This window comes from Hyperolius riggenbachi, chromosome 1, assembly GCF_040937935.1.
Source record: "Hyperolius riggenbachi isolate aHypRig1 chromosome 1, aHypRig1.pri, whole genome shotgun sequence".
In the NCBI taxonomy this organism is placed as follows: domain Eukaryota; kingdom Metazoa; phylum Chordata; class Amphibia; order Anura; family Hyperoliidae; genus Hyperolius; species Hyperolius riggenbachi.
Window position 1 is genome coordinate 590,312,817 of NC_090646.1, and position 23,338 is coordinate 590,336,154.

The 23,338-nt window shown below is 43.7% G+C and overlaps 1 protein-coding gene across 1 annotated transcript in view; it reads right to left on the reverse strand.

Annotated features, from left to right (window-relative positions):
- Positions 1-2,647: 2,647 nt before the first annotated feature.
- The window catches only part of WDR41 (WD repeat domain 41), a 36,256-nt gene continuing 15,565 nt past the window's right edge, over positions 2,648-23,338 (reverse strand). Inside the window, exons 3-13 of the mRNA XM_068249045.1 lie at positions 21,947-21,995; positions 20,595-20,726; positions 19,349-19,411; positions 16,215-16,326; positions 14,742-14,807; positions 13,507-13,617; positions 9,350-9,534; positions 9,096-9,217; positions 6,911-6,999; positions 4,456-4,589; positions 2,648-3,101 (exon numbers count right to left, since the gene is read on the reverse strand). Of these exons, the coding sequence (XP_068105146.1) occupies positions 2,940-3,101; positions 4,456-4,589; positions 6,911-6,999; positions 9,096-9,217; positions 9,350-9,534; positions 13,507-13,617; positions 14,742-14,807; positions 16,215-16,326; positions 19,349-19,411; positions 20,595-20,726; positions 21,947-21,995 (1,225 nt within the window). The 3' untranslated portion in view covers positions 2,648-2,939. The remainder of the gene's footprint in view (positions 3,102-4,455; positions 4,590-6,910; positions 7,000-9,095; positions 9,218-9,349; positions 9,535-13,506; positions 13,618-14,741; positions 14,808-16,214; positions 16,327-19,348; positions 19,412-20,594; positions 20,727-21,946; positions 21,996-23,338) is intronic.

Sequence of the window (23,338 nt, forward strand, 5' to 3'; positions counted from 1 at the left end):
CTGTCACCACATACACTGAGGGGTCCCTGTCACTACCTGAACTGGGGGCACCTGTCACCACATACACTGGGGGCTCCTGTGACTACTTAAACTGGGGGGCACCTGTCACTACATACACTGGGGGGGCTCCTGTCGCTACATAAACTGGGGGGCCCTGTCACTACCTAAACTGGGAGGCTCCTGGTGCTACCTAAACTAGGGGGCACCTGTCACTACCTAAACTATCCAGGCCAGCCAGCCCAGCATCACCACCAGCCAACCAGCCCAGAATCACTGTCAAAAAGGCCACAACATCACCGCCAGCCCGGCAACAGCATCAGCGCCAGCCAGGCCACAGCATCACTGCCAGGCCTTTCAGCCCACACACCATCCCCAATCCAGCAAAAAACAGTATTGCCATGCACAGCAGCCAGTAGAGGAGAATTCCGAAGCCAGGTGAGAGGTGCCTAACATATTAAGGGGGCATTCTGCCTATTTATGTAAAATGCTGTCTATTTATGTGCCTCATGACTGCTGAATTTGTCTTGTTGGGGGCCTCATGGTTACTAAATTTGTCTTGTTGGGGGCCTCATGATTGCTGAATTTGTCTTGTTGGGGGCCTCATGATTGCTGAATTTGTCTTATTGGGGGGCCTCATGATTGCTGAATTTGTCTTGTTGGGGGCCTCATGATTGCTGCATTTGTCTTGTTGGGGGGGCCTCAAGATTGCTGAATTTGTCTTGTTGGGGGCCTCATGATTGCTGAATTTGTCTTGTTGGGGGCCTCATGATTGCTGAATTTGTCTTGTTGGGGGCCTCATGATTGCTGAATTTGTCTTGTTGGGGGCCTCATGATTGCTGAATTTGTCTTGTTGGGGGCCTCATGATTGCTGAATTTGTCTTGTTGGGGGGCCTCAAGATTGCTGAATTTGTCTTGTTGGGGGCCTCATGATTGCTGAATTTGTCTTGTTGGGGGCCTCATGATTGCTGAATTTGTCTTGTTGGGGGCCTCATGATTGCTGAATTTGTCTTGTTGGGGGCCTCATGATTGCTGAATTTGTCTTGTTGGGGGCCTCATGATTGCTGAATTTGTCTTGGGGGCCTCATGATTGCTGAATTTGTCTTGTTGGGGGGCCTCAAGATTGCTGAATTTGTCTTGTTGGGGGGCCTCATGATTGCTGAATTTGTCTTGTTGGGGGCCTCATGATTGCTGAGTTGGTCATGTTGGGGGCCTCATGATTGCTGAATTTGTCGTGTTGGGGGCCTCATGATTGCTGAGTTGGTCTTGTTGGGGGCCTCATGATTGCTGAGTTGGTCATATTGGGGGCCTCATGATTGCTGAATTTGTCTTGTTGGGGGGCCTCATGATTGCTGAATCTGTCTTGTTGGGGGTCACATGATTGCTAACTGTGAGACTATGGGAAAAGCGGAATCACCATCATATGAGACAATAGCATTAAACCTACTTTTTTTAGCTTTTTAAAACAGAAAATAAAACTGGGAGGTTCTAAAAAAAATGAATACATTTTTCAGGAGTAGGATGGATGAAATTGTTTATCTTCAAAGCTTATTTTCAACTTGGATTTTTCATAATGTTCATGTATGAGTTAAAACGTTTGTACAGTATTTAGTTTAAATTGCTGTCGCCACTTTGCGATAGATAAGTGACTTTTGGGTTGCAGTTTGGACACTCGGCCTCCAAAAGGTTCGCCACCACTGTCCTAATCTAATGTCCCACCATTGCTAAGTTCATGTAAATTTGTCTTCACCCGTGGCCACACCCACATTCAAAGTACCCCCATTCTGCCCCCCCCGGAAAATTTTCTGCGGGCGCCCATGATTAGGATGGACTGAATGATGTCAATCAATACAGATAATATTGTTTTCATAAAAGAATGTTGCTCTCCTGTCTCCTGCTGGCTGAGCCATAATCCTCAGGAACATTTATTTAAAAGATTACTGGTGAATTGGAGATCAAGGAGGATACCTTCTGCTGTAGTGCACCAGGGAGAACATGGACCACACTGCAATGGGCAAACAGGTGATAAATGTCAGCAGGACTGATAGAGAAACAGTGTGTCTGCAGCACAATAAAGTTCCTCTTGGTTAATAACTGAGTTAACCACTTTTATCTGTTCTCTCAGGTTAATATTTAAAGGAACGCTTTCATAACACAATGCAGATCGTACAAAATTATTCAAGGTTACCCATTTTCACCTTAGTTATCCTGGTGTCAACAGCAGAAACGCATCTCCGACCTACATATAACAGGATATTAATATGTAGCCCCACCCCCTCAGTGATGTTCTGCTACGGCAGTGATGTCACTTGCCCTTCTTCCACAGAGAACTCTGGGAGAACAACAGAATTTTCTGCTCAACAGATGGAGGCTGGGTAATAAAAGTCAGGAGTTATACACCTTCAGATATTCCAGCACCTGGGATGCATTTAGGAATGCAAGTCAGGGGTGAGGTAAGATTTGTCAAAGGGGCAACCATTGACTAAATCATTTACAACTCAATATTGCACAAATGAAGGCATTTTTAAATATTAGGTTATTTACAGCAAAGTGTCTCGAACTGTATACTGTAAATTAAATGACAAATTCCATGCCCATTTAAACCAGCACAATCCACTGTAGCACATGGTAACAATCTAGAACAGCACGCTTAGTTTCATTAAATCTTTATATATTGTCATTGATTGACTATACAAAATCACATTTACATACTGGCAAAAACCCAAAAAAATGTATAGCAGCTTTGGCACTGTCGTATGAGTGTAATACTCACAATTGGCCACCAGGTGGCATGAAAACACCCTAAAATTGCTTTGCTCACCTCTTTTGTACAGAACAGTGCAAACCTCTGAGTAGGCCAAAGTCATGTCATCATAAGCATTAAAATAACTTAGTAAAACATATTTTACAAATACATTTTCCCTTCATAAGAAATAAAAGGGTCAGTGAAGAGAATATTGGGGCTTCAGATCTCCATTCTGCTCTAGCTTCTGGAAGAGAAGAAGACTGCGTAATCTGGACTCCCGCTTTCCCTCCTTCCACAGGATGACGAGGTGGTCAGCGGAGCAGGTTACCAGGCCGTGGTCTTGGAAATACAGGAACATCTGTTTAAAAGAGGACTTCTGATCAGTTAAGCTAAACAGATTTGGACAGAAAACCTAATGTTGAGCAGATACAGTACAGCTGGCTGTGTTACTGGAACTCTACACAGTGAGCCCCCTGGAAAAAAAGAGCTTAACCCCCCCCCCCCCCCCCCCCCTGTCTGGACCCTCCTGCACTAGCCCTGAAAATCTCCCCCCCACCCCGGTCATGTATACAGAGCTAGCTACACGTCATCTTTCTCTCTTCAGCAGTGCCGGGCGGTGTAACTCCTTGTGGCTCCCTGATGTATGTCACATGACAGGGGGGACGGGAGCCGCAGGGAGTTACATTGAAGAGAGGAGAGGATGTGTGCATGTGCAGAGTGACACACACGTCCGAGTCGGTGACCCTTATGGAGGGTCTATCGCTGCACCGGAGCACAGCGGAACTGCGGTGAGGGACTACACAGACTATGGGGGCTGGAAGAAGCCTCAGGTCAGTAAAGGATAACAGCCATCTGTTATCACCTCGGATGTCCTTGAAGCCTCATACATATACACTAAATAATATTCGGCAAAGACAAACATTCAGCACCATCTCTCTGAGGCACCAGCATGTGTATAGCAGCCCCCCTATGTCAAGTAACAAGAGGATGAATGTGCTCTCTGTTTCTTTACTTAGGGCTGGTGCACACGGACGTCTGCGCAGTGTCGCATTTGATGATGTGCGGCGGCAGCGCGGTCAGGCTTTCAGCAGCCTTCGCATCGCGTTCAGATGTGGTCGCAATTTTTCTTCCCCTAGGGGGACATTACCTGTCGCGGTTGGCCGCCCCTGGAAGCTACCTGTGCAACTCGAACGCAACCGAATGCCCCGTTTGTGTAAACGCTTGCAAAAGCTCGGTACAAACGCTCCCATTCACTTGAATAGGAGCGTTTAACACGACGTTCCGAACGCTTGCGGTAAACGCTCTGCAAGCGTCCGTCTGAATCAGCCCTTACTCTGCCCAGAAGCCACTCAATCATGCTCCATCCCTCTTGTCCCTCCTTCCCTTTAAAAACAGCATGCTCTACTCAACTATACCCAAGGAGTGGGTCTGTATAGTGCTGCCCCAAACCATCCATGCACATTTTGTTAAGAGCCACAAGTATTATTTATGTGTTTATGCACCATAGGGCCCTAACATGTTGTGGCATTCGCCTTGTTTAACAACACAAATTATGAATACATTGTTCTTGGCAGACAAGGTTAGTGATCCGCTGTCATTGCTTTCCCAGTAACCCACCTTGCAGTATACAACCTGAACATAGGCCGACAAACAATCAGCTATATATGGTGATAAATGCTTTTAGCACAAATAGCTTTATGCCAACTCCTCACCTGCACAGAAGAAGAATGTCCAATTAAATCTCCAATCAGCTCCAGAGTAGCGACAATGCCATTTTCATTTGTCTTCTTCACGGTTTGATTAGATTGCTTGTTGGCTTTTCCAAATCCCCACATGCTGAAGAAACCTAATAAAAGGACATTCCCCTTTGTCAATTCATAGAGAAGAACCCAAACATTTCATTGTAACATTTCCATGTTTCCTGTATTCTGTATTCTATATATAAAACATAAATGCCACAAGCGATGTGCAATGACACAGCAACCAATCAGAGTGCATCTTTCCCTGACAATTACAACAGCATCACTGCTCAGCTCATTGTACTGCCAGAATAGGATCAGTTTCACTATGGGTGTCTGTGCAACTGTCTGGATATGCTCACTATTAAAGTAGAACTAAGCTCAGAACTTCATCTCTACTCTAAAAGATTAGCCACAGAGTGATAACCATTCAGGGGAAAAAAAATCTTCACTACAATATATGGTATTTGTAAAAAGAAAAAAAAAAAAACTTGTAAAGAAACTTGGTTTCACTTTCCTGGGTGCACTGAAAGAGTTAAGCATCAGTGTTTACTTTATGAACAGAGAGCAGTCGCAGAGCTTACAAGCTTACAGTAAACCAGAGATGAATGACTATAAAAAAAAAAAATTACAGTATACCATACCAGGGCTTTCTCCAGCCCCCTTCAGGTTAATCAGTCCCTCGCCCTTCTCTTCTGTCACCTAGGTCCACCTGTAGATGCCCTTTTATCGTTGCCAATCGTCGCCGGGAGAGTTCTATGCCTGCGCAGAACGCTTTCAACTTTGGGATCGCCATGGGAGATGGTGCGCGGCCAGTCTGCGCATGTTCTGAGTGGCAAAGATAACTGGGCATCTACCAGAGGATCTAGGTGGCAGAAGAGGGCGGCGTAGGACCGATTAGCCTGAAGGGGGCTGGAGAAAGTCCCTGGTATGTATAATTGTTTTATAGTTGTTCATCTCATGTGCACTTTACAGCTCTGATTCACATCTGCTGATAAGAACTAATTGGACACTCAGATGTGGCTTACACACACACACAGAGCAGTGCATTTATTGAGCAACTTTATGTGGAATAAAGACTTTACATTGAGTGCTGTGCAAGAGTTCAGGTCTGCTTTAACTTTCAAGATGCTTAATAAAATATCGTTTGTGAAGTAATTTATCTAACATGTCAGCCCCACTTCATGTCTTTAGGGATTTATTTATTTGAAACATTGCCAATTCCCTGCCTGTTCTGATACTCTGCATCCTGCACCTAATATCATACACCCAGAATGGGTATGCTGATCAGGCGCTCGGACTAAAGTTGGACCATATAACTGCAGGCTTGTTTCAGGTGTGTGATTCAGACACTACTGAAGGCAGAATGATCAGCAGGACAGCCAGGCCACTGGCACCGTTAAAAAGGAAGAAAACATGGCAGCTTCCATATCCCTTTTACTACTGAGCCACTTTAGATGTTCAACCTAAAAGCCTTTGGAGGCGAAAAGCAGTGCATTTGTTTTCAGCACCAGTATCCGACTATCTTTTATTCCAGTGTATAGATGCTAATTAAAAAAGTAATCCCATTGCTCTTCTAGTTACCTTGCTGTAGCCACTTGACTTAAAGTGTGTACACAGGCGCAAACAATGTCATCTGCTAGTATTGGGACTCGACTCCTCAGGCAACAGTTAGGGGCCAAGAGCTGTAGAAACGCGTTGCAAAGTTATAGCTTCTATCTGTTGCAATAGGTGGCACAGTGGATAGCCTTGCAGCGAGAGTCTGAACCCCAGCCAGGGCACTATCTGCATGGAGTTTGTATGCTCTCCATATGTCTGCGTGAGTTTCCTCTGGGCACTCTGGTTTTCTCCCACATCCCAAAAAAATATACAGATAACTTAATTTGCTGTCCCCTAAAACTTGGCCCCAGAATACGACTTATGACTATGGCAGGGATTAGATTGTAAGCCCCTCTGAGGGACAGTTAAGTGACAATATACTCTGTACAGTGCAGCAGAAGAGGTCAGCGCTATATAAATACTAAATTATAATGGAGGGACAGTATAATGCAGAGCATGACAAAGATGCTTCTAGCTGGAGGGGTCACGAGGAGAACAATGCACTCGGCCAAGACAATCTGCAATGCATTGGGGAGGCTGTACACACACTAAATTCTTGGTAGAGGGAAAAAAAAAAAATCTTGGTAGATATGGCCCCCGAACGGTCAACTCGGCTGAAAACTTTCTAGCATGTATACCACTGTCACTCCAGCACTATCACCAAATTTTCTGCATACTTTACTCCTTAAATCAGCACCCCAAGATATATATGAGAACCCCAAAACATACTATCAAGGCAATCAGATTCACACCATATTAACAGTAACAACCACTAACTGGTGATCACAGCGGTGCCAATCGTACAACGTATTGCCAAGCCAGTAGCTACCTGCTGGGACAGGCTCAGCCTGTAGTTGTGGTTTTGATCTTAGTTCCCAGATGCGGACGCTGCCATCCTCCGAGCATGAGACCAGCTGCCTATAAAACACAGGACACAATCAGATTATTAGGTTATTAGTGCAACATACGATTCATTCTAACCATATCATCAGTAACACTGGAAATAGTTTCACAGGAGACAGTCTAGCATCAGTAACACATTAAACTATTACTGTTTTCACTGAGGAAAGGGACTTTAAACCTCAAAAACTCCATACTATTATAGCATAAACATGGCAAAAAAGGGTGAAAGCATTGCAAAAAAAGATACTGCCGGCTCCATTAGCCTCTTTGGCTCTTCTGCAGCTCTGCTGGTTTGTTCTCATTTCATCAAACCATTCCCAGCCAGACCTGCAGAAGATGTTGATGTGGCATTCTAGACTATACCCTGATAACAGATCATGTTTACATGACCCCAAACTCCTCCATTCTTTCTTTAAAGGAGAACTGTAGTGAGAGGTATATGGAGGCTGCTTGATTTCCTTTTAAGCAATACCAGTTACCTGGCAGCCCTGCTGAGCTATCTGCCTGCAGATTCACACCAGAAACAAGCATGCAGCTAATCTTGCCAGATCTGACAAAATGTCAACACCTGATCTGCTGCATGCTTGTTCAGGGTCTAGGGCAAAAAGTATAAGAGGCAGAGGGTCAGCAGGATAGCCAGGCAACTGATATTGCTTAAAAGGAAATCAATATGGCAGCCTCTGTCTACCTTTCACTACAGTTCTCCTTTAATTAACTGCAGTAATTGCAACGCGTTTGTGATTATCGTAAACACGTTGTATGCAGCCTTTACCCATCGCGATTCAAGTGTTAAAGAGAATCTGTATTGTTAAAATCGCACAAAAGTAAACATATCAGTGCGTTAGGGGACATCTCCTATTACCCTCTGTCACAATTTCGCCACTCCTTGCCGCATTAAAAGTGGTTAAAAACAGTTTTAAAAAGTTTGTTTATAAACAAACAAAATGGCCACCAAAACAGGAAGTAGGTTGATGTACAGTATGTCCACACATAGAAAATGCATCCATACACAAGCAGGCTGTATACAGCATTCCTTTTGTATCTCAAGAGATCATTATACACAGGCAGTGTGCATAGAGGGGCCAGGAGGGGGGAGATGCATCACAGAACCACAACACTGAAGAACTTGGCAGCCTTCCAGACACAGGCTGACAATTCTGACAAGAGAGAGATAAGTTGATTTATTACAGAGATGGTGATAGTAGAACGTGCTGCAGTAAGCCAGGACACATTAGAATAGCTTTTGGAACTTGTAGGATGATAAAAAACAGCCACCAAAGCAGGAAGTAGGTTTATGTACAGTATGTCCACACATAGAAAATACATCCATACACAAGCAGGCTGTATACAGCCAGCTCAGAGGAGGATTTATCCAGCTTGTAAAAGATAAGAGAGAAGAGAGAAGCTGTCCTAATCTAAATAACACACAGGCAGTGTGCATAGAGGGGCCTGGAAGGGGGAGTTCATAACAGAACCACAACACCGAAGAACTTGGCAGCCTTCCAGACACAGGCTGACAAGTCTGACAAGAGAGAGATAAGTTGATTTATTACAGAGATGGTGATAGTAGAACGTGCTGCAGTAAGCCAGGACACATTAGAATAGCTTTTGGAACTTGTAGGATGATAAAAAACAGGATGCAATTTCTGTTACGGAGTCTCTTTAAGGGAGTGTGAGCTAAGGGAGCTCCTGTACACGTTAGGTTCTCACCTGAGGTCTTTATCGGCTGCTCCGGTTCAGTTTAATCTAGTGTGTTATGTAGCTTAGGGGAATCCCTTCTCTGCCCAGAGCGAACAGAAAATGCAGAAGGAAGCTGCCAGCATGCTCTATACAGCAAAATTGGGGAGCAGAGGGGATATTTGTTTTGTTTTTTTGTGTGACTCAGATGACATTACTTTGGGTGAAATACAGGTAGGATGACTGTTTGGGCAGTAAAGCACTGGGAGAGATTTTCATCATAACGTTCACCTTTATAACGTTACTCCAAATTAATAGCATGCAAAACACGTCTTAGCTATGCCGCCTTATTTATGTTTTCATTAATTTGATACACAAAACGCAAATACACAGAATACAGGTTAAAGGGTATCTCAATAGATAGAAGTTGATACCTGTTCGGGATGTTTGCCATGTGCAGAATACTAGAGTCATGGGCATTCTTTTGTAAAGCAATCACTCTTCTGGTCTGAAGGTTGAAAACGTAAATGCCTCTAGCCACAGCCACATAGACACACTGCAGGAAATTCAACACAGTAACATATGTGATTATACCAGACAGATGCATACAAAGCAGTTTAATACTTCTTATGTTCAAAAAATATTCCCAGAAAAGGCCATAATGTGGAATAATATAAGTGAGACGGACCTCTCCATCAGATGACAGGTGCTGTATGGAGACCTCCTCTTGCATTGGCGGTACTCTGTTCTCTGGAGGGGAATCCAGCTGTGTGTAGAGCTGAGAGAAGTCTCGCTCACATGACTGCATGGACCAATCTAAAGCATCCCATATAATCAGTTCTCCTGCGTCACAGCCACTTGCAAACGCCAACTCTGCGGATTATAAAATAAAATGTCAATCAGATGAGCAAACTGCTTCATCAACAGAACATAAACCACATTACATCTACCACTAGCAAACTAATGTTCAGTTTTCAGCATTTTCAGCCCCCAAAACTACGACACACAGGGTCTTTCCACACTGAAGATCGTGTTTTTCACGTGTTTTTGAGCGCACATTTTCGCAGAAATAATGAGACCTGCAGGCACAATTGCATTTCCCAACGTGAAAAAAAAGCCCTGAAGTGTTTTCCAAATGGGAGATCTCATTAAAAAAAAATCACATGCATTCCCATTCATTTAACCTAATCGCAAACATGGGCAAACTGCAGCAGGCACTACATTTGTAATTGAGTTAAAATCACTCCAACTGGCAGAATACATGCACTTTGAAAATCGGATCAAAGTGCATGCAGAGTGGAAGGGCCCTTACTATTCCCAAGCATGCACAAAACAGGAAATAGCTTTCAGTAACCTCCAGCTGTACATTAAAGGGAAGACAGGGAGGTTTACTTTTTCTGGTCAGTGCCATAGGAAAGATCACTTCCTCTTTCTGCATCCTGCTAAAACGTTGCTCCAAAATGCAAACCAATATGAATCTGCAATAAAATATGTTTAAAGAGAATCTGAACGGAAAATAAAAAGTCGAAATAACCATACACAGGTCATACTTACCTCCTGTGTAGTCTACTACTCAATTTCTTTCTCCTCTCCTGTGGCTGGATAGTGTAATGGTTAAGGGCTCTGCCTCTGACACAGGAGACCAGGGTTTGAATCTCGGCTCTGCCTGTTCAGTAAGCCAGCACCTATTCAGTAGGAGACCTTTGGTAAGTCTCCCTAACACTGCTACTGCCTATAAAGCGCGCCCTAGTGGCTGCTGCTCTGGCGCTTTGAGTCCGCCAGGAGAAAAGCGCAATATAAATGTTATTTGTCTTGTCTTGTCTGTGTCCCATTTGTCCACTGTGATCAATGGAATTCTCCGTCCTCCATTTTAAATATGGCCATTAACCCCTAACAGCTTCCTGGTCAGCACTCTATTAAACTGTAATATCACCCACTTGAGCCATAGGGAAACATGGACATTACCTTGCACATTCAGTTGTAACTGACAGTTGCTGATATATAACTGACAGCAACTGGTATATTTCAGTTCTGACAAAATATTGTCAGAACTGGAAGGAATCGCTGCAAGTAGAAAATGGTGAACTTCTGAGAGGAACCGACGGTGAGGTTAGTATGTAAAATTCATTTGCAGCTACATCATGTGTTTTTTATAAATAATTTTACTCGCTACAGGTTCCCTTTAAGTAAAAAACACCTCTGGTTCCCTTTAAGGCTGGTTCACAACTCAAGAGCTTTTTAAGCGCTAGTGAACTAAAAAGCTCTTACAAATGCAACGCTATGGGTGATTTTTATAAAATCACATTGCTGAAGCGAGAACACACACATAGCAGTAAATTAGCAAGAGCTTTTCAAATCACAAGCACTTAGAAAAAGCTCTTGCGGTGTGAACCAGGCATTAATCCTTAAAGTCGATCACCGGGCACAGATCTAAGTATACCACCTACTAGCTTAGCAATCAGTGTACTCAAAGTGGTACTGAGGCACTGCAGGGCCAGCCTACTGCATGGCTGTAGGTCATAGGTCCTGACAATTTCTGAGTTGATGCAAATTTAGGCCTGGGACAAAGTAGCAACTGCTGCAGCGCTTTAAAATTGCTGCAGCCTACTGTGCGATTCCTAGGGCGTTCGTGATGGTGGGTAGCAAAACCCTACGTTTTGAAACACTATACATTAATAATATACATAGCGCTTCCAATTTGGAGGTTTTTTTTTTCTTTTAAATAAAACTTTATTATACTTTCCAGGCATCCTCCTTCCGTCCATAGCCCCACCACCTAAAGCAGGGGTCTCAAACTCAATTTACCTGGGGGGCCGCAGGAGGCAAAGTCAGGATGAGGCTGGGCCGCATAAAAGATTTCACAATCGCGGTGCATCGCCGCCTCTGCCCGCCCCTCTAACTCTTCCTTCACAGAGAGGGGCGGGGGTGGCGGCGATCCGTGCAGCGATTGACGTCAGGAGGGGCAGAGCTGAAACTGAAAGCTCTGCCCCTTCCAATAAATGCCGGCGGATTGCCCCCCGGGCAATTTGGGGGCTCTGCAGCCCTCGTTTAGAGGCGGGGATGCGGCGGATTACTTGGGAGCACTGAAGCGAACTATAAGGAAGCTTTTGCCGGCGAGGGCCACAAAATATTGTATCGAGGGCTGCAAATGGCCCGCGGGCCGCGAGTTTGAGACCCCTGCCCTAAAGGAAGAGGTCATAGGTGCTTCTCTATGTCCAATCAGAGAAGCGCCTGTGATCTCTATCTTTAGGAGGCGGGGCTACGGACAGAAGAAGGTAATACAGAGACCCAGTAAGTATATTAAAGTTTTATTTAAAACTAATTGCTCGGGCCCCCAAAGCGCTGCATAATCGCTTTGATAAGCGATTTATGCAGTGCTTATATACTTTGCATTGAGTGCTAATGGGCTTAAAAAGCTGCATATACTGCGATTGCAATTACCCCTAATCGCAATCGCGATGGGTTCCCCCCACTCACTCACTTTCATTGGCAATGTGTTTTTGGTAATCGCTGGCGATCGTTAGCAATACCAAAACGCTGCCAAAAATGCCCTACTGGGTTCCTACCCTTATGCAGCTTGCAAATGGACTGATCAAATACATCTATCAGAAAAAATATGCATAATATTAACATAACATTTGCATCAACTCAGAACTATTAGTATTTTACTGACCAACCCTAGTGTCAAGCTTTTCAATATACTGAATATTCAGGCGTATAAGACTTTTTAACCCTTGAAAATCTTCTGAAAAGTCAGGGGTCGTCTTATATGCTGGGTGTCATGGATGCCGGGTGATACTCCCTATCCTGTTACCGACTCTCAGATCTCGGTAGCACAGGCGAGCAAGGGCAGGCCACACGGGTGAAAGAGGCGTGTTTTATGGGCACAGCGCAATCTATTCTTCCATACTGCTCTGATAAACAGCTAGACAGGGAGAGCTGACCAATCCACTTAGGGAGAGGGAGAAACGACCAATCCAACCAGTCAATCGCCTATATACTGGGTACCACATACAGTACAGCACCAGTATCTGTTCATGAATAGCACCAGTATATGATTTATTTTTATTTGGTGTGCGTTAGAAGGGGGGCGAGTATATACCAAGCTCTATATTTTAACGGGAAAAATTGTGTGGGTCGTCGTATCCGCCAGAATATACAGTATATTTGATTTGGTAATGATAACTTGTTTTCCAGTGAGAGAGGAGTTGCATTTTAACCTTCCACCATAAACCCTTAGGTTTGCGACCAACTACGGGAGCTTTGCAGCAATCGCAAAGCGCACTCATTTTGCTGTATCACAGAAGTGTTGCGATTTCCCAGAACAATCGCGATTTGTCTACTGTAGCCACAGATTACTCTGGGATTGCAACACCGCTAGTGGGGACTACCCCATAGGGATACACTGGGGCTCTCCATACGATGCACTAGCCCAATTCTCCCTAGCAACAAGGAGACTTTTCATTGGTCCACCATGAACCAATGAGAATTCTCCCTGTTGCTGAGGATTCCCATTGGTCTTTTGCAGCCCAATCGAGATCCCCATACTTCTGCTGGCCACAGTGCTGTGTACAGGGACTGAGCGGTGGGACACATAGTACGGGTCATGTGAGTTACCCCCATCCGCCTACCCGGGATTATCGCACATTGCAGATCTGTTGCAGAGGGACAAGTGTGAACGGCTCCTATTTATAAAGCAGGAGCTGTCCATTCTCCGCTCAAGTGGGAACCATGCCTCACAGATATTTATTCCCTTATAGAGATTCTGTCTGGTTTTGTTCCTCATCCATCTAGCTGCATGTAATCTGAATAATATAATGAAGAAAAAGGCAAAAACAGACTTACCGTTAATATTTATTACAGTCCGAACAACGTCCTGGTGGCCTGAAAGGCTTTTCAGCTGAGAAATACTCCATTCATCCGATCCTGCTGCTGATATGCCTAATCTAAAGATTACTGCGACAGAAAGCAGACAGATTACACAGGTGTGCAAAGAGCAATGCCAGACGCTAGCAGTGTACCTGAACCTGAGTTCATAGGCTGACAGCTTTATTTGCTTTAAAAAAATGCAAAATGCTTGGCTGTCATGCTGATTGTTTGGCTTTAGATGTTTTTGAATCACCCGGAACAAGCATGTAGCAAATTCTATTTAGTGGCTTCTCACTGCATGCTGCAACTATGGGTACATATGTTAAAGCAGACCTAAACTTGCAATATTCTTTTCAAGGGTTTCTTGACAGCTGGCTAGGCAATATTTTTTTCCAATAAATTCAACCTCTTAGAGGAAACCTGAGATGATTAAACATATCTATCTATCTATACCTACCTGGGGTTTTCTCCTGCCCCTTTCAGGCTCCCTCACAGTCCTCCCGGGCTGCCTGGATCCTCTGCTAGCTTCCCCTGTAATTCCACCAGTTACTGTGTATGCACAGCACAGGCGCCCCATCGCCAGTACAACTGTGCAGAACGCAATGGGGGAATGCGTGCAGCCAAACTACACCTACGCTGACAGGAGCTGACTGGCAGATTTCTAGGGGCTGTCTGGGGAGGGAGTGAACAGTTTTACTGTAGGAGAGTAAATCAAGCCCACTGTGAGACCGCTGGAAATGTGCACAACATTTTTGGATTTTTTCTTATTAAGGCTAATTGCACACTCACACCATTTCCTATTTCATACACCCTGCAGCAGAGTGCACCAGAAGGGTGAATTGTTTAGCCCCGCTCAGTGACCAGCTCCCTGCAGGAGAGGAAGTATGTCACTGGATTTTGACCAATCAGCGCATGCTTCGCCACACCACTACAATCTAAATAGATTGCTGAGGTGCCATTGACTACAATGCAATTGCGTGTCATGCAATACCACTTGTCCCGCGTGGCAACAAACTGTAGAGTCTGTGTCGCCTTCCATCGTGTCGCATTGCGAGCACAGCGGCCAGTCTCACAGAGACTAATGGCCACTGCAACAAGGGAGGGGTGACGAAAAGTGACATTACGCTACAGTGTTTAAGGAGCCTTAAGCCTACTGTATAGAGTTTCAAAGTCCATTCCATAGAAAAAAATGTAATTAAAAAATAACTCACTCAAGTCTCTACCGACTGCTGCAGCCACACAATTCTTGGGCAGTTCAATCAATGCTGCAATAATACCTTAGGAGATAAAAGGTACAAAGGTAAGGATTTACTTCTCAAGCTTATCAAGGGAAAAAAAAATATACAGTTTCTACAGCCTGGTTTTGGTAGGTTTGATTTTAGTTCTGGTGAATTTCCTGATGCCAGTTTCCACTGACCCAATTTAATTTGTTAATGTTAACGCTTTCCTGATGCCTATCCATAGCTCCCTCAATATCAACCCCTTCCTAAAGCCTAACCCTAACCTCTCCCATTAACCTCAACTCCTTCCTGATGTCCATCTTTAAAGTGAACCTTAAGCCAGAAAAAAAATGAGTTTTACTCACCTGGGGCTTCTACCAGCCCCCTGCAGCAGTCCTGTGCCCTCGCAGTCACTCACTAATCCTCTGGTCCCCCACTGCCAGCTAGTTTCGTTTTTGCCGACAGGCCCGTCAGGACTGGCCATGCGTAGCTTTTTCCGCATTCCCGACTGTAATTAGCGCTATTGCGGGCCGCAACGCGTACGAAAATACGCGTTGTCGCATATCTATGCGTGCGTAATGCGGCAACGCGTATTTATCACAGCCGTGAATTCGGAAAAAGCTACGCGTGGCCAGTCCTGACCCCCTGTCGGCAAAAACGAAACTAGCTGGCAGCAGGGGACCAGAGGATTAGTGAGTGGCTGCGAGGGCACAGGACTGCTGCAGGGGGCTGGTAGAAGCCCCAGGTGAGTAAAACTCATTTTTTTTTTCCTGGCTTAAGTGTCCCTTTAAACTTCTTAAGCTATCCTCCCCAAACTCTACCTCACAGGTGCCCAACTCAAGGCCTGCAGACCGAATGCAGCCCTCCTTGCCATTTTATCTGACCTTCGAGAGCTCCAAATGTCAATCATTGTAAGCAGTAAAAGAACAACAGTCCAGTCCAGAGGACGACCGTGTTTCTGGTTGAATTGTCAGTTTAAGCCTGGGTGCAGCAACCCACCCCGCAAAATTAGCATGTGGCTCCCTACTTATAGCCAAATCCCCACCCCTGGTGGCTGATAACCCAACAGAGCATGCATTTCTCTTGTTGAAGACTAGACTTTGGACAGAAAGGCCCACAAACAGCAACTGAAAGCCGCTATAATAAAGGCCTGGCAGAGCATTAATCTCTTCCCGCCTGGGAATTTTATGCAAGCGTTTTGTTCACCCCACTGCTCTCTGCAAGAAAGGTAAACATTTTTACATACAGGGAATGCCTTTAAATGTTCTTTTATGTGCCTAAGAGTAGTTCTTCAATTTTAGTTTCATGAGTAAAATCACACTTTAAGCGTGCACAAGATTGTAACCAGAACTGTGAAGAAGCTAAAATCCAAAGGTAGTAAATCTCTCCAAAACGTGAAAATAATTTTAATTGGAGTTATGTTATTAAGACCGCAATTGCTCATTGCACCTCTGGCTTACTAACCTCCATCAGGGAACGAGCCGGTTTCAGCCAAGAGCTTGAAGTTACGATTCCACAGCCGAAGTTCACTGCCGCCTGACAGCCAGACATCCAAACTCTGGACAACTAACAGTGCCTGTAAAACATGATAATATGTCCTCTTACCCAAATATGTGACCTTAGAGCTCATTCACAGGGGCGCTTGACTGAGGATGCCACCACAACACTCACTTTAAAAATGCCAGAGGGCGTTTGTGTGGCATTTGCTTAAAGGTAGCTAGAATTTTGGAAGCATTTGCCTTGAATTTTCTGCTGTCCTTAGCACTTCCTGGATGCCACAAAAACACCAACAACCAAAAAAGGGTTGTATGCCACTGTTTCCTGGCACTGTGTAAATGCCACACCAGCAAAGCGCTGCCAGCAACCACCATGTGAACGCCAATATTACCACATAACATTTTAACAAAGTGATATTTCAACAATGCATTTCAGTGTGTGGTGTGATAGGACATCAGACTGCATGCATTACTGTGCACAATCCAGTGCTCTCTCATTCAGTGTAGGTGAATAGAGTCAGCACTGCAACAGAAAGCAACGCAGTTGTTGTGCGTTTCTGTAAAAAATGCACAGACACCAGCTGTGGTATGAGACAGACTGCCAAGGCCTTAACGTAAAAGGAACATGAAGCGGAGGCTTCCATATTTATTTCCTTTTAAAGTGGATCCGAGGTGAAAAACTAACTATGACAAGTAACTTGTCTATATATCTTATCTAAAGTTTGAATAGTTTACACAGCAAATCTAGCTGCAAACAGCTTCAACAGTATATGATTATTTATTCCTGTGATACAATGAGAGCGGCCATGTTCTGTTTGTCACATTACACACATTGCCTGTGTGTAATGTGACAAACAGAACATGGCCGCTGATAGCATCTCCAGCCCTCAGCCTCTGAAAACTTCACTCCCTCCTCCCCTCTGCCTCTGAAATCTCTGGCTAGTAACCTCCTCCTCCTCCTGCCCAGACTGAGCTACCATAAGCCCTTACTACTAAGGCTTAAGGTGCCAAGGCACTTTGGAGAAGCTGTGGGCGAGGCTTGTTTAGTTTATAGGGAATTCGGGTATTAAAACAAACAAACAAAAAAATATTTGGCTTGAGGAATGCCCTATAAACTATATGAAAGGAACACAATTATGCAATGAGTAAAAGTTTATCTCGGATCCACTTTTCAATACCAGTTGCCTGGCTGTCCTGCTGATCCTCTGCCTCGAATACTTTTAGCCATAGACCCTGAACAAGCAAACAGCAGATCAGATGTTTCTGACGGAAGTCAGACTGAATTAGCTGCATGCTTGTTTCAGGTGTGTGATTCAGACACTTCTGCAGCCAAAGAGATCAACAGGACAGCCAGGCAAATGGTATTGTTTAAAAGGAAATAAATATGGCAGCCTCCATATACTTCTATCTTCATGTTCTCTAACATTTTATCTAAAATAACTAACTCAGCAATAATATGTGTAATTATGTGTATCAGATTAAATGTTTATATAAATGAATAGAAAAAAAAGTCTTGTGGCTGTTCAAAATATTCCGCTCTAAGTAGTAAAGCTTTCAAACACCACCTATCATTTATTTAGAAGCAGCAATTTTGTCTGAAAATCTAAAGCGTGTAGGATTCTGGGTCACCAGCCGGCAGGATGGATACAGTAGTTCTTGTTAATATCCAGAACTTAAACGCAGAATGTTGCCATTGGCCTCAATTCACTAGGCTTAACTCCTGTCTTTAATAACGTTTCTAGAGTTATCACCATGGTGATGAGGCATGTAGTATTCAGGAAACATTTTACCTCAGGCAAACCTAAAGTTAACTCTTCTGTCTTTAAGTTAACTCTTCAATCCTTAAAATAACTCCAGAGGTAAAGACAGGCTGTTAATTAACTGTGTGTGAAAATAACTACAGAGGAGGTAAATTAACTACAGAGGAGGTAACGTTAGTAATGAAGAGATAAGATAACTCTCTCACTGTGTGGAGGTACATTTTCTCTTGCCTTATTATCTCCAGCATGATCTTAGTGAATTGAGGCCAATGTGTCTGTACAATGATCTTTCCAAAGTCGCCTCCCAAAAAATGTGTGTATGCAGGTTTAGCAGACATCAGTACTACAGTGTCAGATTGGCCAAATTTGAGAAAGAAAAATAAGAAGGAAGCAAAGATTTCTCAATATAGAAAAGACTGTTTAGGATAAGAAAGAAAAAAAACCTTAGAGCGGAACTGTAAATTCCTTTAAAAAAACTGTTTCACTTACCTGGGACTTCCCCAAGCCCCCAGCAGCCGTCCTGTCCTGCGCCGGTCCAGCACGAGCCTCCGTTCTTCCGAGGTATGTATAAATCTTTTATTAGTTTTGAGGTTGAGTCATCAACCAGAATACCGATGCTCTCTCCTTGCAGGGGGGCGCTATTTAAAGGAGCACACTTTGCTAAGGAAGCAAAGCGCGTAACTACATAAGGTACGCTACAAAAAGCGAGCAAAGCCTTCATAGGTACTGCTAATTTTTTACGAGTCATTATTTTGGTTGATGAATCAACCCCATAGTCTCTGGTTTTTGTATCAGCTGTAACAAAGAAATGTTTTTGTTTAAAGGTTATTATGCTGGTGCTGTGTATCTTTTGAGTATCTTTTAGTGCAGAGAGGACGTTCGGAGTTCAGGTCCGCTTTAACAGAGTTGTGCGCAGCAGTGTCCTGGCATCAGTCTTTTTCCCACCTGAAAAAAAAGCAGCTGGCAAAGCAGGATCATCAGCAAGGCACCCTAGGAAGGTACCTGGAGCCTAGTGAGTGTCAAAGGGCCCAACTGCCACCTTCTTTGACCCCATGCTCACCTCATCTTACCAGAAAGACTATCATGGAGGACCGAAGCTACTATCTTGCCTTTGGCCACATTTACACTTATGTGGTAGGCGGGCAGCAACATGTCCCATCCAGCAGCTTCCCAGTGCATAGTAAGGACTATCCAATGGACATCCACCCTTCAAAAACACTAATCCCAACAATTCCATAAGAAGAAGTGCTCAGAAGTTCTGCAGCTGGAGGGTTTGGAGTGTTAGCGCCACTGTAGCCTTATCATGACTCACCTGTTACCGAGCAATGCTTGTTTCACTCACCTTTATTGTAGAACTGAAATCTGAAGCTTTTTGCCATTGCTGTCCAGTTTCACAATCCCAAGCCTGTATTTAGCAATTAAGGAGTGTTTCTTATAACCAATACATGCCACCTTTTTAAACTATGTTTACAGAAGACCCAACCATAAAACCATACAGCAGGGCTGTGAAGTCAGTGCAAAAATCACCAGACTTCAACTCCAACTCTTCAGTTTCTGAAACATCTGACTCCAAGTACCCAAAATGGCTCCGACTCCTGTACTCCAACTCCTTGGTCTAATACTTACCAGGGATGTGAATTTGGTACAAAAATCATCCGACTCCCGACTCTGACTCCTCAGTATATAAAACCTCAGACTCCAACTCCAGGTAGCCAAAACTGCTCCGAATCCTTAACTCCAACTCAGACACCACAGCCCTGCCATACAGATATAAACATGTGGAGCACACTAGAAATTTTAGAGAGCATTTCTGATGATTTAATGATTGCTATGCATCCAGCGCTGCGTAATATGTTGGCGCTTTATAAATACAATAAATAAATAAATAAATCTAATGAAAATCAATGGAAAAAAAAATAACACTTCTACTAAAATTCACTTTCTCGCATGCATGAAAATAATCACTCATGGACTTTCATCATCTGTGGAACAGTGATGTCCTTCCGTTTCATTCCCTTCACACATGAAGTGTTGGCCGTGTTCCATGACTCACTACAGCACTTTCTCCTTCAAGCCAGAGGAAGGAAGCTCGGTAGTAAGTCAAGGAACGCGGCCAACACTTCTCATGTGAAGGGAATGGGATGCAAAGGATCCCGCGGACTTATGGGTAAGTTATCCCCCTGTCACCCGTGGTCACAGCTGGTTAATCAGCTATTCATTAGCTATGGACTCGTAGCTACTCAGAAGAGCTTCACTACTGTGGGAGAAAAAACATGCAAAGTTTCTGCTCTGTAAATTCCCCTTGGAGCAGAATTAGGCAGTGAAATTGCTCATCTGTAGTGGGAACATTCCGCCTGTTGGGAGTTTGTTTTGGAAGATCCAGCACAGGGTGGACAACTCTATTGCCTTACATAGAACAGGGGACGGCAGCCTCTTTATGGAGTGGAGGTATTGGAAGTTCGGCAAAAGCTGGCTAGTCTCAGAACCCGCTGGCATACTCACTAAATTAAATCATCAATTCTGAACTGATAGATCTTTACATCTTATGGTGGTTAGCCTGTAAAAAACACATAACTAATCAAGGATACAATGACTGTCTTATCCGATGATGCGGTCAATATGAGGTCGGCCCTCTCCTCATATGTCTCACTGGTTGGAAACACAGCCATAGCTGTAATCTTCTTACTGTGTCCATGGAACTCAAAAAGGACTTCTCCAGTCTAGAGAGAAGCAGATACATATGGCAATGTCGTGCAACAACTTCATCCTATCAATATAATCAAGGACACACAAAGCAAACTCTATTCCCAGGGGTGGCCACACACACACACACACGTTACAATTTTTTTATATTTCTTTTCAATTTGAGAATTACTGTTTACAATTATTATATATAACATATCCGGCATACCTCACAAGCTATTGCCTACACTTTAGGAGGAGCAACTCTTTCAGTGCTGCAGAACTAAAGTGTACCTGTAAGGGAAAAAAAAAACCTTCAGAGGGGGCAGCCTCTGGATCCTGGAGAGGCTTCCCCTGTCCTCCTCTACTGGCCTGTTCCAGAGCGGAGACCCCTCAAATATTGCTTTTCAACAGCTCATGCATGTGTAGCACGGACCCGCTCGGGCGAGCGCTGTAATAACAGCGCAGGAGATTTGGGTGCAGCCGGCGCCACCATAGATTGTAATAGGAATTACGGCTATAGCGGCCACAGTAAGTAAATTTGGCACCGTCTGAAGACGGAGCTGAAGTTTCTTTTAAAACACTGTAATTTGGCCTCTAGGTATAGCTGGAAACCGAATTACATCATTCCCCACTATCCACGAGGACCTAGAGGGGGAATAGTATTTAACACCACCGGAAACTTGTGCAGCAGCAGGATAAGCCATATATCGGCTGTATCCTGCGCCCAAGTCTCCTGGCGGCAATTTCATATGCATGCCGCTTGGGTTCCAGAGGAAAAAGCCGAGCTTATGCACAAGCTGGCTTTTTCCACCGGAACCCGAGCAGGTCTGTGCTACTGCACAAGTGCAGTACGGCCACGCTTCTGGGGTCTCTTTGCTGGATTTGCTATGTTGAGGAGGATGCAGGAAGCCTTTCCAGTATCCAGAGGCTTCCCCACCCCGAGGTAAGTATTCCAAATTGGCAGTAGCAGACCCCACAGGTTTGCTTTGATGATGGATTGTGACTGTATTGTCCACTGGAGGGACGTATTTTGGAGTTGATCTGGTATATTTACTGTATGTTACATACAGTTGTACATTGATTTCAGTTTTATAGCTTCACAGATAACTTGAGGCAGTAAATATCATTGGTGCGTGTGCTGTTCTGGAGAGAAAAAAAAAAAAGACATGATAACTTTGATGATTTTCAACTAACCTGCACAATCATGCCAGTTAATACAGCCAGCTGAAAGTCCATATATGCCTAAAGAACATACCTGAACATCCCATACCATGACAGATCCATCGTCACAGGCTGAGGCAAACCTATTAGAAATACAAAAAATATAATGATGGGTGGTGGAGGGGTATTCCAGAGAGTGGGGGCGGCTCTTGAGAAATACAACAACAGGAATGCAAGGGAGTGGGAAATGCGCGGGTCATATAGGCAAAGGTCACTAAACTAATAAATAAAGGTCAAAACAATAAATCTGCTTTTTTAAGTTTTTAAACATAACGTACAACTGTGAGATATCTAAATGTCATTTTTAGGAGTAGGAGGATAGGTACAATTGTTTATGTCTTCATTTTGTTTTCACTTAAGTTTCACTTTAAATTGCCCACTAACGGTACAATTTTCAACGAAGAATCGCCTGAACAATCAGATAAATACAGTTTGGAAGAAAATAATTGTTGTTGATGTTCCAAATCGACTGTGTACGATTCTAACGGCAATTGCAATTTAGTCAAACAGAAGAAACTTTTTTTTATAATAGTTTGTGATGGATAGGAAGTACAGATCAGGTTGTTGATGGTGAACTAATCAATGTTTTACCTCATTTTATTTCCAATCACATTTACCTGATGGCTCGGTCGATTCATTGCTGAAAATTGTTTATTTAGCGGGCACCTTTACAGTCAGCCCCGCTACACTTTACAGAATAGAGTTTGTTTTTAAAGGACCTCTGTCACAAAAATCTTAACATTTAAAATGCATGTAAACATACACAATAAGAAGTATGTTTCTTCCAGAGTAAAATGAGCCATAAATTACTTTTCTCCTATGTTGCAGTCACTTACAGTAAGTAATAGACATCTGACTTTACCGACAGATTTTGGACTAGCCCATCTTCTCACGGGGGGGGGAGGGGGTTCTCTTTACTTTTAAAAACACTTAGTGAACTGCCAAAAAAGTGTGCAGCAAGCAGGGAGGCTGGCCAGCATCTTTGTATAAATCTTTTTCAGGGAGTGTCTTTATAAAGAATAAAGGCCATACTGAGAATCCCCTATAAAGAGATGGACTAGCCCAAAACCTGTCGGTAATGTCAGATTTCTACTACTTACTGTAAGTGACAGCAACATGGGAGAAAAGTAATTTATGGCTCATTTTACTCTAAAAGAAACATATTTCTTATTTGTATGTGTTATAAATCTTAAGATTTTCGCTACAGTTCCTCTTTAAGTAAAATTCCCAATTAATCCCGCAGCATACTTCCCATATGTGATAAAGTTTTGCTGAGTTCTTTATCCACATAAGCAGTTAGTAAGAATCCCATATACCGTATGTGACCCCTATTCCAGGTCAATTTCCCCAGATTAAATAGGTATTGGCTGTGGTGGTTAAGGACCGCTGCGGCTTTTCAATTCTCTTTTCATCTGAGCCCGGCTTG